General features: G+C 33.4%; 1 protein-coding gene across 1 annotated transcript in view; it reads right to left on the bottom strand.

The window, feature by feature from the left end:
• LOC128994253 (general transcription factor IIF subunit 1-like) overlaps positions 1-15,501 on the bottom strand; it is a 41,119-nt gene that overhangs the window by 1,841 nt on the left and 23,777 nt on the right. The window contains exons 7-11 of the mRNA XM_054418663.1: positions 4,527-4,634; positions 3,061-3,196; positions 2,345-2,586; positions 1,900-1,972; positions 72-191 (exon numbers count right to left, since the gene is read on the bottom strand). Coding sequence (XP_054274638.1) covers positions 72-191; positions 1,900-1,972; positions 2,345-2,586; positions 3,061-3,196; positions 4,527-4,634 — 679 coding nt within the window. The remainder of the gene's footprint in view (positions 1-71; positions 192-1,899; positions 1,973-2,344; positions 2,587-3,060; positions 3,197-4,526; positions 4,635-15,501) is intronic.

Raw genomic sequence — 15,501 nt, 5'->3', positions numbered from 1 at the left:
ATTTCGATAAAACAGATGCTGGGTTTGAAGGTTTTTCTCACACATTTACAGCAGAAAGAAATAAACGGTACCTGTTGAAATTGAGAGGAAGAGGTTCCAGTCGGGCTTTCTTAGCCGCAGAACCCTCCAATGAAGTGCCTGCTCTCTTATCTGCTTGAGTAGCTGGGCTGGTGCATCGAGAACTACTGGCACTAAGAAACAATCAATATATTAATAGGCAAGCATGTTTCTTTAAAACCTTTTTTCTCAGCTCGTGTGCATCATAGGGAAAGTCTACACACACTGTTAGAAAGATGTTTGCCTTTAGATGTACAGAATCCCTTTATAAATTAAAATATAGACTAAAAAATAAGCACAAAAAATGAATTTAAAATTTTAAAAAATAACATGGGCCTTATGGGTTGTCATGCTGGTGACAAAATATAAAAGTATAAAGATAAAACAAAAACCAATGGAAGAAATTACAATCACATATTTTATTTACAGTGAGGTGTGAAAATAGAGATGTCTGTACATTACAAATAACTACTAGTGAATATTAACTTAGACAATTGTAACTAAGTAATCACACCTTTAAAGTAACAACTTTGATTTAACATTAGAATGTCATCTATTTATCAAGTACCTAGGCTGTTGGACAAAGAGTAAAACTTAATTACCTTCGCAGTTGAAACAATATGTTAAAAACTAGTTTTTGTAATATAGCACTATCGTCGGCTTCAGGTACTCGTAAAGTTGCTTAGTTGGAAACATCAAACACAACTACAAACAACAATCACAGTGAACTACAAACACAGAAACAATAACATGAAGCTGCTGACGGGGGGTTTTTTAGTAACAAAACATGATCTGAACCTTTTTTTAGCGAATTTCCCATATAGGGAATAAGCTATTACCATAGGTCTCATGGTAAGACCTAGACCCGGGACCGATTTACTTTTTCGTTTTGAGGTCCCCAGAGACCAAAAACACCATCCGTTCAAATTCATATATATATATATATTTATACATGTGTCCGTTAGCGCGATAACTCGAGCAAAAATGATCTGATTTTGATGAAATTTGGTACAAACCTGTAAACCTACATTTATTCGAACGAGTTTGCGAACCAGCATAATCGGACCATGGGAACTGGGGTTTATGGGGGGTTTTATGGGGTAAAAATGGGGTTTTCCCATTTTTTACCCTAAAAACAAAAAAATTTGTAATTTCTTTCTCAACCATTTTGTAGAGCTTAGAAAAAGAAATAATTTAGTATATTGAAGCGCTGTTGTATGCCTAACGGTCACGGAGAAAATTTAAAAAAAGTGTAATTTAAAATTCCCATGTTATTCTTATGGAGAAAATGAAAACTGTTGTAGTTTACTTGTTTAGGGATATATTGATAAAATTTGGCAAATTTATTTATTTCATCCTATACTATTGACATATGGTCAAAAACACTTTTTACCTTCCCCGTAGCAGCAAACCTAAGCACTTGTTAATTCTAATGTTATTTAAATTGGGAATAAATATGTCTTATTTATAGAAATGTTTTAGTAAAAATGTAATCAGACAAGTTGAAATTCGCTTAGTCTGCAGGTTGGCTGCGGCGGGGGTATTTTGTTATATGACGGAAATTGTGTAATTTAGCCTTACGTTAGACTTAACTATTGAACATAACTCCTTATAAGTTTATAGTAACATAGGGTACAGAGGTCCAGATTTTAAGGAGTGTTGTTGAGATTTTTCCTGGTCCAAACAATTGTATACAGCTATAGCTTTTGCAAAAATTGTGTTTCTTCAGGGCACTTATTCTCATTAAGGTAAAATGAGAAAAACCAAACCATGTGATTGAGAAAAATGTCTTGTATTTGTTCTGACAGGAATACCCGACACATGTCAAAAATGTTAACACACCTGTTTTGCTGAGTTTTCGCTTTGTTATCAGCATCAGAATCTGAACTTTCAGCATTGAACTCACTCGATGACTCTGAAAAAAATATTAAGCAAAAATATTACTTTAATGTATCAGTATTATAAATAAATTAAGTTGTAATTTTTTTAGAAGTTCTTCGTGATCAATTGTTAGTATTTTTTAAGCTTTTATATTGATGTTGCTAGTTGTTATTCATCTATGTGTTTTTCCTGTCCAAGAAGTATGAAAGCTAAATATTTGTGTTGTAGTCTATTGGCTAAAAAATGGCAAAGACAAAGGTTAGTTGAAAAATATGGAAACAAGCCTTTTCTTTAAAGCAAAAAAATCATGCATTTTTAGTTAATAAAATATGTGTAAATCTTTCACCAAATAATAATGAACAGCAAAGTGTTAAAAATACCATCCAAAACTGTTCAAGCCATTTACCATCATTTTCATCCGCCTTGGCCTTGGCTTCTTTTTCTTCTTTCTCCTTCTTGGTGGCTTTCTTCTTCTTCTTCCCACTTTTCTCCTTATCCTCATCCTCCTTGTCATCTGCTTCACTTTTCTTCTCCTTGTCTTCCTCATCCTCCTCGTCCTCTTCGCCTGAACTCAGCAGACGACGCAAGGCACTCTCTTCAGCAACTCCTTTCATATCTTTGTCGATCTTGGCTTCATGGTCAGAGTCACTAGAAAAAGATAGCAAGTTAGGCACAATCGTTCAGTGAAATCCGATGACCAGGGATCAAAACAGAAGTTTAACTTTTACCTTAGATTTAATTCAGAAAATAAGCAAGACCAAACCCCCAATAGCTTTATTTTGACATGAAAAAATAACAATATCGATAATGTTGCGTAAAGCGAAAAATAAAAGTTTGAAAATGTAAAGATGCATTGTTAAAAGAAGAGACAATTTTGGTGATGCACCAACTTTAAAAAAACTGGATTGAAGTGAAGGTCACAAGATGGCGGCTTCATCATTTTGGTTAGATGTCGTCTTGAGCAGTGGGGAGTAGGCGGGAAATTTGAACGTATTTTATATTTCAACTTAAAATTAATTCTTCTTTTTTTATATATTAAAATTAAAGAAAACTCTTCTTCATGGGGTTATAATAAATAAAATAATTACTTCTTCTAACAGATAAAGATGATTGATATATTACCTATCGGAAGAATCGGAGATGTAGTCTAGTTCTCGACCTTCTTCATCTCCATCATCACTTTCCTCCACGGCAGAATCATCAGAGCCGCCCTTCTTCTTCTTCTTTGCAGCATTTTTCTTGTTTTTATCATTCTTCTCTGTGAACCAAAACAGCATAAAACAACTAACTTAAAATAGAGAGGGACTTTTTTTATCAAGCAACCAACTCCTTCATTGGGGAGTGTTGCACGATGTCCAATGATATAAGTCAGTGAACGACGCTAAAATATAATTTTTGAGCTGTCTTATGACATCCAATATAAACTATTCGACTGGTTCACGACGTCCAAATCTCATCATGTCCAAAAGTAAAGTAACTACAAGAAACAAGGTCTTTCTACAAGCTAAGGATGTCATGGGATGGGTCGTCGTGCAAAAGCACACTTTACACTCCTAAAATAGTAGCAGTTACACCACGTCCAGAGCCGCTGCCAGTTGCACAACGCCCAATAGCTCAGCGCTGTTGCAAGATGTCCAGAGCTCTTTTGAGCTAATAGACGACATGCAACTGGCAGCGTCTTTGGCCGTGGTTTTAGAAGTGTAAAAGTGTGCTGTTTCATGACGACCAATCTCATGACGTCCAGAGCTTGTAGAAAGACTATGTTTATTGCAATTACTGTACTTTTAGAAGTGGTGAGATTTAGATTGCAACAGTCAAATATTTTATATTGGACGTCTTTGAATATATTGGACGAAGTTGACTTAAACAGAAAACAATTTGTATACATTATAGGACTTAAAATGAGATCACAGTAACTAGATATTATTGGCTACCACGACTTCAGCTGGTAAAACCGTTGATTAAATTTAGAAAGTTTAGCTAGGCCTAAAATGTTTCATTTTCACCTACTCTCTGAATGGGACCTAAGCTAGCACGAGCTATTTTTCAATGTAAGCTTGCTAATTTTCCTTTCCAAAAATCCTATTTTTAAAATCTTATTTCAAATGATTTTTTATTTTTTATTAGTTAAAATGACTGAAATGTATGCAATGCAAGGTTCGATAAACAACTTGCTCAGAAAATACCTACACTTAAAATTATACTTATGCCAATGCTCCATAATGTTAACATATTCTGATATTATTACCATAATCTTGATATATCAGATTATGGTAACATTATGGTAATAATATCAGAATATGTTAACATTATGTTTGTCTTGGCAATACGAGTAACCAGGTGATGTCTCAAATAAGCTCATGGCTGTTCCCTTGACGTAATGTCATCCCACTGCTGCCTACATCACCTCTTTTCTCACCAGTCTACACCATGTCCGGTCAACAACTTTGCACCCATGCGGCCCTCTGAGTGGTTTTAAAGGAAATCGTTAACCAACCCCAATTTACGAGTACAGTTCACCAATTACAAGAGTTAACAACCAGTTAAACAAAAAATAAAAAGTCCCTATAGGACTTATTGTTACATACGTTTCTTCTTCTTCTTTTCTTTCTTCTCCTCGTCATCGTTGTCTTCATCTTCCTCCGAATCATCGTCATCAGTGTTCATCCAGTCATCCATGTCAGATATCTTGAAGTCTGGTGAAGCAACAAACTATTATAGATTCTATAATACATAATTAGTAAGAGGATGAATGGGGGAAACGGACTTTCGGCCTGCGCTGCCCCTGACTCGGCCTGGGCTGCCCCTATTATGTGGTGTAAAGGGTAGGTTTCTCGGGAGTAGGTACCTGACCTGAGCTTGCGCTTTACCCACTAAATCCCAGGATTCTCCCGGAAATACCTGTGGGGTGATAGACAGGGTCGTCGACACAGGAAACAGGGCAAATAGCATTGGAGCCAACCTTCTAGGAAATACATTACTATTGTATTAGAATACTGCTGTAATCTTTGGCATTAACGACTCAGGAAGTGATGGTGTCTATGGGTGGTGGATATCCGCCCCAAATAAACCTATTTTTGTTTCAAAGTTTTAGATTCAAAAATACGCAAATTCTTACTACATATAATAAATCTTTTATGCTTCTTTTAATACTGTATATGATAGGGGTTTTTAGTACTGTATTATGACAAATTTAAATGTAAAATACTTGCAGTTATTTGAACTTGAATTCATTATTTCTTAGGCCGCGAACGCTAAATATGTAACAGATGTTCGTGTACAGTAGTTAAACAATAAAAAATAGTGCATTTCATCACTAGAGGGTACCTATTTAACAGTACTGTATTACGAAACATTTATATGTAAAATACTTGTAGTAATTTGAACTTGAATTCTTTATTTCGTTGGCCGCGAACACTAAATATAAAAGTAACAGATGTTTGTGTAAGACAGTAAAACAATACAAAATAGTGCATTTCATCACTAGAATGTGTCTATTTAACTTTACTGTATTACGAAACCTTTAAATGCAAAATACTTGTAGTAATTTTAACTTGAATTCTTTATTTCGTTGGCTGCGTACGCTAAATTTTGGCCGTAAAAGTTTAATTTTGATACTTACTTGTTCTGTGTTATTTCACCTAATAACAACAGTACATTTAATTCCATCCAACATAATTTTTGTTGGAAATGCACAATGTTGAATTGTGTGTTCCAATTATTAAATTGCAAATTACATTAATTAATTGTTGAATGAAATGCATAGGGGCATTTAATTCCATCCAACTGAATTTTCTGATTTTGTATATAACAAACTGTAAATTTCTTTTATTGATTGTAAATATCTACATCACTAGAAGCCTTTTTGTAGTAATTGATCATTTAAACACTGCAGTTACAAGTTTAATTTTAATATTTTGTTGTACCAATACACCAGACTGTTAATTAATATATAGGATTATATTTTAAACGCATTTTTATAACATACATGTCTCTTGTTACATTGGTTTAGTTTTTAATTTTGTATTTTATACTTAGTGTTTATCTGGTTTTTACATAACAAATTGTTATTTACTTTCACTTTGTATTTGCTTGTAAATAGGACACTACCAGAAGTTTTTTAGGTAAACATTATTTTAAACACTGCAGTTTTTTGTTTACCTTACACCAGACTGTAATTTAATTAAAGTAGGCCTATCATTATTTTTATACTACGTCTCTTGTTTAAATTATCTGAATGAATGTACTACGAATGTACATTCAGCTGTTAAACTACAATTCACACTTTAAACTGAAACAAGAGGTTCTACCCGTGAATTCACGGGTGAACAGAAACCACCATTAAATTAATTTAATAAACTTTGACTTTATATTTCATTTAAAGGGCCCAAGTTCGAGAAATTTTCATGTGAAAGGATGTTAAAGGCAGTGGAACCTTCATACCTTACGTCCTAAGGTTGGCCGAGGTTGTACCTGAACACGCAGCTCTCTTTCACGACATCTTTAATATTTTTCAATGAAATTGCGATCTGTTAAAGATCGGTGACAACCTCTTGGAACGAACAACATACATGGTTTGTTAATCTCATAGTCATCATGGTTCGAACACCTTTAGTTACTCACTTGTAACAAACAGCTATAAATAGCTTCACTGTCCATTCACCGCGACTCTTTTAAGAACGTAAAAGTAAATAATAAAATAAGTAAACAAAAATGTAAACAAACAAACTATATTGTCGATTGCATTGGCCAGCTGTTGTTCACTAAATTAATCAAATAATAACTTCCAAAACATGCAAGGCGTAGCCTTTTGAAAATCAGTCTGTGGGGCAGAGCCCTTAGGGAATTCGTCCATATCAATACTTTTCGGCAAAATCTACACACTCTAAGCTTCATTTTCATATGCCATATGCCTATATTTTTATTTGGTAAATGGCCTTAACCGTTTACATAAAATTTGATTGTATCACTGTAATAATATAATATACTGTTGTATGGATAATATTTTTGTACTATTGAGTGGATGGATTCTTAGGGAGTGTTGCACGACGTCCAAGTGCCACGACGTCCAATAATATTTTTCCAGTGCCACGACGTCCAAAACATAATTTTTTAGTTGTTGCACGACGTCCAAGTGCCACGACGTCCAAAAGTACAGTAACTGCCAAAAATATAGTCTTTCTACAAGCTTTGGATGTCGTGGCACTTGGACGTCGTGAAACAGCGCACTATATAATTGTAAAGACGTATCATTTGCACCACGTCCAAAGCCTCTGCCAGTTGCACGACGTCCAAGTGCCACGACGTCCAATCAATATTTGACTGTTGCACGACGTCCAAGTGCCACGACGTCCAAAGTGCCTTCACACTGTGAACACTGTTTGCCGACCTCAGTGCATACAGTTCGCATTGCAATTATCTAGTCAACTGTTTGAAAGTTGTCAACCGCTTCGTCTTCGATTAATGTTTAAATTATTCAATATTCAATGGTTCTAATTGAACTAATTATTGCATTAGCTTAAATTTTTTATATGTAAAATAAATACTATGTCACCGTAAAATGGAATGATGCAGTATTTCTGTTGTTATGATTGCATAATTGATTTCTACAAAATAGAGCTATGTCATAGAAACGAAATAAATAAATGACTACCTACACTATTCACTATATTGTATGATTAATACAATAAATTAATCACTAGCCCAAAAGTAAATATGGTTGGTTTAATGTGAGTAGTGGTAGAATTCTAAGTACTGCAGTAGAATAGAATTGTCATACTATATCAATTGGTAGCAAATTTACTGGTAAGATAAAATGTATGCACAGTTTTATAACAGCTGTAAGACTTCCCATTTAAGTACCGGTATCATTGAAATTGTATAACTTCCATTGAACAGAAATGAGATAAGTAGATATTGATACACAGATATATGAATTTTCATACACTTATAATATGACGAATTCAAAAAAGTTTTATCCGTCAAATGTGCTAAATATTATGTAAACTATCTACTTTTTAAGCTATAATGATAAGCCATATTTATTTATATTTTCCCATTTGTCGGTATGGAACTGTTGTGATAGCTTTTTGTTTACAGTGCAAACCATGGATGTATGGATGGATGGATGGATGTTTGTGACAAGCAAACGCGAAAAATAGGCTACTAAACCGACAAGGTTGAAATTTGGTATGATGATAGATGACATCCCCGATTAACACATTCTTACCTCAAAAATTCTTTTAGTCTCCGCCCCGGTGGCTCTGGCTCTGGACTTTCTCTAGTTAACCTTATGAGAATTCATATTAAAAAAAATTAAAGAATTTTGTCAGCCGTTTCAACTGTACAAGTTGGTTCTATGATATTAGAAAGCATTAAAAAGTTATAAGGCTTGCCAAACAGGGTGCAGCACTATTATGTTGTTTGTTTGCATTAATGACCACAGCTAATTTGAACCAACTAGCAAAAAAAGTTGTGGTACACAATGAGAACTTTACTATTTCCATGGTCTAGGTGCAAGAACATCAGGACTATGGTAGATGTGTGCCACACAATAGGATACCGTATAAATTAAGAGACCAGTTTTTTTTTTTTTTTTAATCGTGTCCTCTTCCATAACTGCAATAAGCATTTATACTTATATGTCAACCCCGTACGAAGGACGGGTACTCTGCTAGTAACACAATAATACAAATACAGTATACTAATACAATAATACTGTAGGTTTCCGTAGTCTGTAGCCATAGGTTCATCTGAACTGTCAATCAATTCTGAGAAATTCACAGTTGTAAATTCTTACTAGTCTTTTTCTAAGTTCACGTCGCACTCGCAATTAGTTCGCATGTTTTATGTATAGTGGGGGAGATACAGTAAAAAAATATAAAAAAACTGCAAATTGTGATAAGAGCCCTTTGGTGGGAATGTAGTTTAAGGTTAGGCAATGCAAATAAGATGGAGAGGCACCAACCAAAGTTGCTATAATCCAAAATGGCGGCGATTTTTTTTAAATGGCTGCCCGTATTTTGGGTTTTATATATTTTCTTTTGATATACATCATGCAAAATGGTGTTTCTGATCATTTTTTTTAGTTTTAAGGTATAAGGTAAGTAAATAAGTTAAAGAATAATGTAATAAACGTAAATTTATTTACAGAAAATTTATATCACCAAATAAAAAACACGCTATATTTTATAAGTTGCAGAATATTTCTACCAACACCATTTTTAGCTAATTTGCCTAGTTTACATAATTTTAGCTAGTTTACATAATATTACCGTAGGTGGCATGGTAAGACCTAGACCCGGGACCGATTTATTTTGTCATTTTAATGTCCCCAGAGGCAAAACACACCATTCGTTCAATTTTTTATATATGTATATATTTGTGTGTGTGTGTCCGTGAACGCGATAACTTGAGTAAGTTTTGTCCGATTTTGATGAAATTTGGTTTAAAGGTGTAAGGCGAAATAAACTTGTAAGAGTTCGCGAACCAACATGATCGGACCACAGGAACGGTGTTTTAAAGGAGGTTTTATGAGGTAAAAATTTCGTTTTATAATTGTTGAACCTCAAAACATAAAATTTTCCAATTTATCACTATACCTTATTAAAGAGCTTAAAAACAAATAATTTAGTATATCAAAGTGTTGTTGTGGGGTTATTGATAACAGAAAAAATAAAAAAAATTAAAATTTAAAATTTTCATGTTATTTTTATGGAGAATATTGTAAAATGTTGTAGTTTGCTTGTTTATGGATATATGTTAATAAAAATAGTAAATGTATTTATCTTATACCAAGCTATTAATATCTGACTAAAAAACTAACTTTTTTAGTTTCCTTGTAGCAGCAATCCTAGGTACTCGTTAAACCTAATGTTGTTTAAATATATTTAATTGAAATCAATTCAGACAAATGGAAATTCGCTTGGTCTGCAGGTTTGCTGCGGCAAGGGTATGATTGTTCACATTCATTGTATTTGTACAATAATGTGCAAAATAAACGAGCAGTTCTGCAGCTGCACTTGTTTTTACATAATTTACAAACGCATTTTATGAGTTCTTTGCAGGAATCAGAAATTTCTATTAATTCCGACCATTTCAACTACCAAGACTCATTATGCAAACTCCAACCTCGATTGTTTAGTGATTTATTTATTTATTTATTATCAACGGTTCCACTATTTTTACAATGTCAGTTAATAATAACAACAATCAAGACAGCTTGATTTCAAATTACTTAAATAATGAACAATATATACAATCAATTAATGACAAAATTACAACTACAATCTATTTACAATCAAGACTTTGCAGTTTAATAATAATATTATAAGGTTACATGCAAGTGCAATAATGCCGAAAGATAATGAAAATGCTCTTGATAAATACAGTAATATAGACACAACAAATTCATGAAACAATAATGAGTTCCAATCAACAAGTTAACATGCTACTACTTTAAATGAGACAATAATGGATATAAAATCAAATATGCAACTATACAAACAAAAAGGGTTACAAACAAACATTTGAACAAATAATGCAATGGCGGGGTGTGAGAATGAATGAAGATGAAGATAAGGCAAAAAGAATTAAATGAATACAGAGAGCAAGAAAAAATAAATGACCTATTACAGGATTTCCATTTGATCTATTTCTCTTCTGAATTTAGAGACAGATGTTGCACACTGTTTAGATGTTGTTTTTAGAGAGTGATGTTGCACACTACGCAATACTTGCTGTAGTAATGCACCTTTTATTGGTGGAAGACTTTCTAGTGGATGATTTTTGGTCATGAGCAATTTTTCTTTTCAAACTAGTTTATTAATCGACTTATTTCTGATTTTCTGATTCATTTCATTCCACACCGATTTCCATTAAAAACATTTATATCAATATCGGCGGGTAAACCATTTATGTCATCAAAGTTCTGAAAGTTTTTGACAAGCGTTACTATCTGGGGCTACAAGCATTTACATTTTTATTATTTTTAGGACAAAGCAATCTATCATTATCTGTCTTTTGGCACAGTATAAAAATGATCCGATCAAGAGCTTTTGGTTAGTATCCACCCAAGTCACTCTGAGGAACTAAGTGTAACTGCTTTTCCATTTTTAGAATCCAATCTTCATTCACTCGAATCAGAAAAAAATAAAAACCCCCAGGACTGTCACCGTGTTAGGCCCGGTGTGACGGCCACATTTGTACAGTGTTTCCTAATAAAACTACACTCAGAACGTGAGTGACACATAATAATAAACACAACAATGACCTGTAGTATCAGCTGTTTGGCAATATTTGTCTATTTAGCATTGCCAACCTGGTAGAGAAAAATAATTGAAAGTGTCATAATTTTGTTGAAATTTTTATCCTCTTATTTTTTATGGAAAAAATATCTTAAGGAAGAAGAAAAAAACTCTCTTTCCAGTGAATTTGCATAGTTTGTATTTTCCTTATGTCTCAAAATGGATGTAGGCAAAGTTGAAAAACACGTTGTAAATAAAACGTTGTAGGTGAAAAACTTAAATCTTAAAATAAAAAGCTTTTTGATGACCTTCAGAATTGGCTGAAAATGAGTATATTTTCAGCCTTATATTATAGAGATGATATAATTGTAATATATTACAAACTTGGTATTAAATTAAAGGCCGGAATCTCCAGATTAATATTATACCAATATTTAATAGTGTTAATGCCATTTTCAAGCTTTTATCAGTGAATTGCTAAGTAAACACAAAATATGGGCAGCCATTTTGAAAAATGGCTGCCATTTTGGATTATAACAACTTTAGGCAATGCCTCCCCATCTTATTTTAGTTGTCGGACCATAACCTACATTCATACCAAAAGGAGTTTTCTTATCACAATTTGCAGTTTTGATAAACGTAGCTCCCCCACTAGTAGGAAAACAGGTATGCCCTAAGTCATAGCATTTGTAGGTTGGGTATAATAATAACAAACATGCTTATCGTAGGTTTGTAGGCATACTTGTTCAAGAATATGCCGTGGTAGGTTTTGTTTATACATTTTATGTTTTAATTCTTGTCTAATGACGATATTGATTTGTATTAGTGCGAAAATGTTAATTTATTTGTCAAGGGCATGAGCGGCCCTCTAGTACATGAAGCACAACATGAAAAAGAATAAATTAAAGGAAGGTAAAAAACGGATCAGTTGCTGAAGGTATAAATCTCGGAAGGTCTAATCAGACCTTCGACACACATTTTGCAGTTTGTACTTGATGCTGAGGATCCCATGAATCCTGTACAAAATAAAAAAAAATGTTTCATTCAAACTACAATTTTATTACTTTTCCGAGAACCAGCCTTTATCAGGACTTCAGCTCCCACGCTAGTTGGCAACGTCAACTGTGCTATATGAAAACAATAAATCTTGAGTACATATACTGTAATGTTGAATTTTGAGGTTGTGGTGTTCCTTCCTAAACACATTCAATTATAATCTAGGAATATGTAAATTTATTGTTATACGTTAACTTTATTGATATTCGATTTGCTACAGTACTATTAAACCTATAACATTTTCAATTCATGTGCGTTGTATTTTAGAGTTGGGGAAACAAAAGAACCCTGTGTGCAACTTATTTATATGATACTAGCTGTGTGCCCGTTCTACGCACGGGGATCTTAAAGTAGACAGTTGAAACCTTCTTATATTAAGAAAAGCAGTTGGTTTGCATATTTTCAGATATGCTGGCAAAACTATTATATATAAACCTTCGCAAATACAGTATCTGACAGTTTCAAGCCAAAACAAATCTATGAGGCATAGCCCTAAGGCCTATAGTTGAAAGTTACTTCCCACAATAGTTAAAGGCATTTAAAGTACTACCTCAACCTTACCATTTAACACTTTATTCGGGTTGACATTTTCATTATCAAGGTGCTCTTGTCCTTTTCGTGACACTGAGATATAAGGACATAAATGCGTTACCAACAGACATACACACAAAAATACAGAACTTAATTAGGGAATTTGCTACGTTTTAAGCATACAAAGTACATATAAAATTAGAATTTGAAATCTTTGTCAATGTCATCAAATTTTATCATAACAATTTATATTTGCTTGGACCGAAGATGGCCCGAAATGCTGTCGAAATGACGGCTTACTTTATAAAATGAAGTACTATAGACAATTTAGATTGGTAATGGTAATTTAACCTATAATAAAAATTACCAAAATAGGCCATGAACTATTGATACATAAACAACGTAAATCGTAAACAATTCATGATGGTTTGCTAAACAAATGTTTTACTTAAATGAGTTATCATTTTCATAGCATAAACTAACATTTTGGAATCCAGACAGAAAAAGCAAAACTTATACAGTTAAGACATCAATTAAATTGAATAAGGCTGTAATACCACTGTATAAATAAGGTGCAACACCAACGATAACTAATTTGTAAATTACAGTGATGTGTTGGTACGTAAAAATGATTCTTGCTGCTACCAACGGTTCTAAGGAAAAAAACCAGTACCAAAAACCAACGTTTACAGTTAAGAATTACGTCCGACAAATTAAATGCGTTAATCAAGTCCCAAGGTTATTGATTTCTTGGTTTTGGATTTTCTCGTGAAAAGTTATCGGCAATAAAAATTATTTCCCATTAATTGCTTTATTCGTAAACAACTTTTAATGTAAACTTATTCAGTTAAAAAAAACAACCTTATAAAAACAACTGTTTGTTATTTAATAGATTACGCAGGCCTATTCTCTAAACAATGATTGGTATATCTTTTAACATTAGAATGAAATGTGACAAAAATCACGCAATGCTGGGTTTTTGGACGTTTGTAATTTTATTTCTTAAATAGGGAGGCCGTGTATTCTAGGGAAAAGTACCGGTAACAAGGATCGTCGTCGAAAAGGTTGTTATGAATAATTGGGTAGGCGTAAGTACCCAAGAGATGGGCTATGGGCCTATTGGCTGTATGGTCCAGCGATTGCATCATACGGTGAGTAGGAACAGAAAGTGACACATTGGAAAAGCGAGTTTAGCATCATCCATGAACCGTAAACCTCTGTTACAATCACCCACTGCAGTTGTGATTTTTTACTTTACACTTTACACTTTACACAACCACCATTGAAGGGCCGTCAATGAGTTAGTAAGGTATTGGCGACGATCATTAATAAATTCAAGTTTCCCAGCCCTATACAACACTGATTCAAGGTTATCAAAACTCAAGAACAATTTTATACACAAAGAATCTCTGGTTCCTAACCTGGATGATGTTATTTAATTTCATTTACGGTTACACTATATTATTCCACTTGCGGTTAATTAAATCCGTTATGTAAGACAACGATTTTAATCTCACTTAGATAAATGGGCTTTGCCTTCAAAACGTGATCGGAAATGGTTGTGGTATTTGTAAACATATCAGTGACAGTGAGAAAAAATAATCTTGATCCGAACAGCTGTTCGTTATTTCATAGATCATTATGTGATAAAAATTGGACGAAAACTTGACAAAAATCGCACAAAACTGCATTTTTTAAAGTCCGTAATATTATTTACTAAGTAGTGAGGCCATATTTTAATGGCTAAAGACACTCTCGCCAATCCAGTGAATACATTAAAATGACTTGGATCTTGATAGGTACTCTCGTTTTCCTGGAGAAGATTGCGTAAAATGCCATCTTGAGTGTTACAGAAAGACAGAAAGACAGACAGACAGAAATTTAGATGAGACTTGTTTCGGCTTCTTTAATGTATAAAACGTAAAAATAACCTACAAATGAATGATTCTGAGCAATGTACAGACAAAACTCCAATTTTATTTATATATATATTCTCATTGGTTGCAATTTAATAAGTGGTGTAGCAAAACACAAACACAAAATTTATTGAAATGAAATTAAGTCAATGTTAAGTGAATACTATTAATAAACATATTTGCGACATAAAGACATTTAATTGAAGCCTAAAAAACAGTTCGAAAAAGGCATTCTATTCTTTATACTAGTAAAAATTAAAATGAGGGTATAAAAATAGTTTTCAAAGATCATGTTGATCAATGTACATTCATCTAGTCTTGAAAAAATAAGTATTTAAAAGCTTACTCCAAACATAATGAAGTTGATCGGTTGTTAACAAAATGTCATCATTTTTCAAACCATGTAAACCTTATAGTTTTCCAACTGTTGCCTTGTTTATTTTTTTTATGTTTTTTTTACTTTATGATGTTTCAATTAATGGTTCAAATATTCATAGTATATATATTTCTGAACAAGATCATATACCAATGTATATATAACTAATAAACGTTCCATAAGCATTTTACACGAGAGAACACTATTCGGCAAGTAGCCGGTCATCGTAACCGGTCATCATGAAGGAGCTTGGACGTCGTGCAACAGCGCTGAGCTATATTGGACGTCGTGCAACAGTCAAATATTTATTGGACGTCGTGGCACTTGGACGTCGTGCAACTGGCAGCGACTTTGGACGTCGTGCAACACTCCCGCAAATGTAACTTTTTTACAATTCTATAGTGCGCTGTTTCACGACGTCCAAGTGTCACGACGTCCA

Source organism: Macrosteles quadrilineatus, unplaced genomic scaffold (genome assembly GCF_028750875.1).
Source record: "Macrosteles quadrilineatus isolate MER2022 unplaced genomic scaffold, UCM_ALF_1.0 Scaffold_5__1_contigs__length_97177068, whole genome shotgun sequence".
Taxonomy (NCBI): Eukaryota; Metazoa; Arthropoda; class Insecta; order Hemiptera; family Cicadellidae; genus Macrosteles; species Macrosteles quadrilineatus.
The sequence above is the reverse complement of the archived record's forward strand: the minus strand, read 5'-3'. Positions and strand labels throughout refer to the sequence as shown.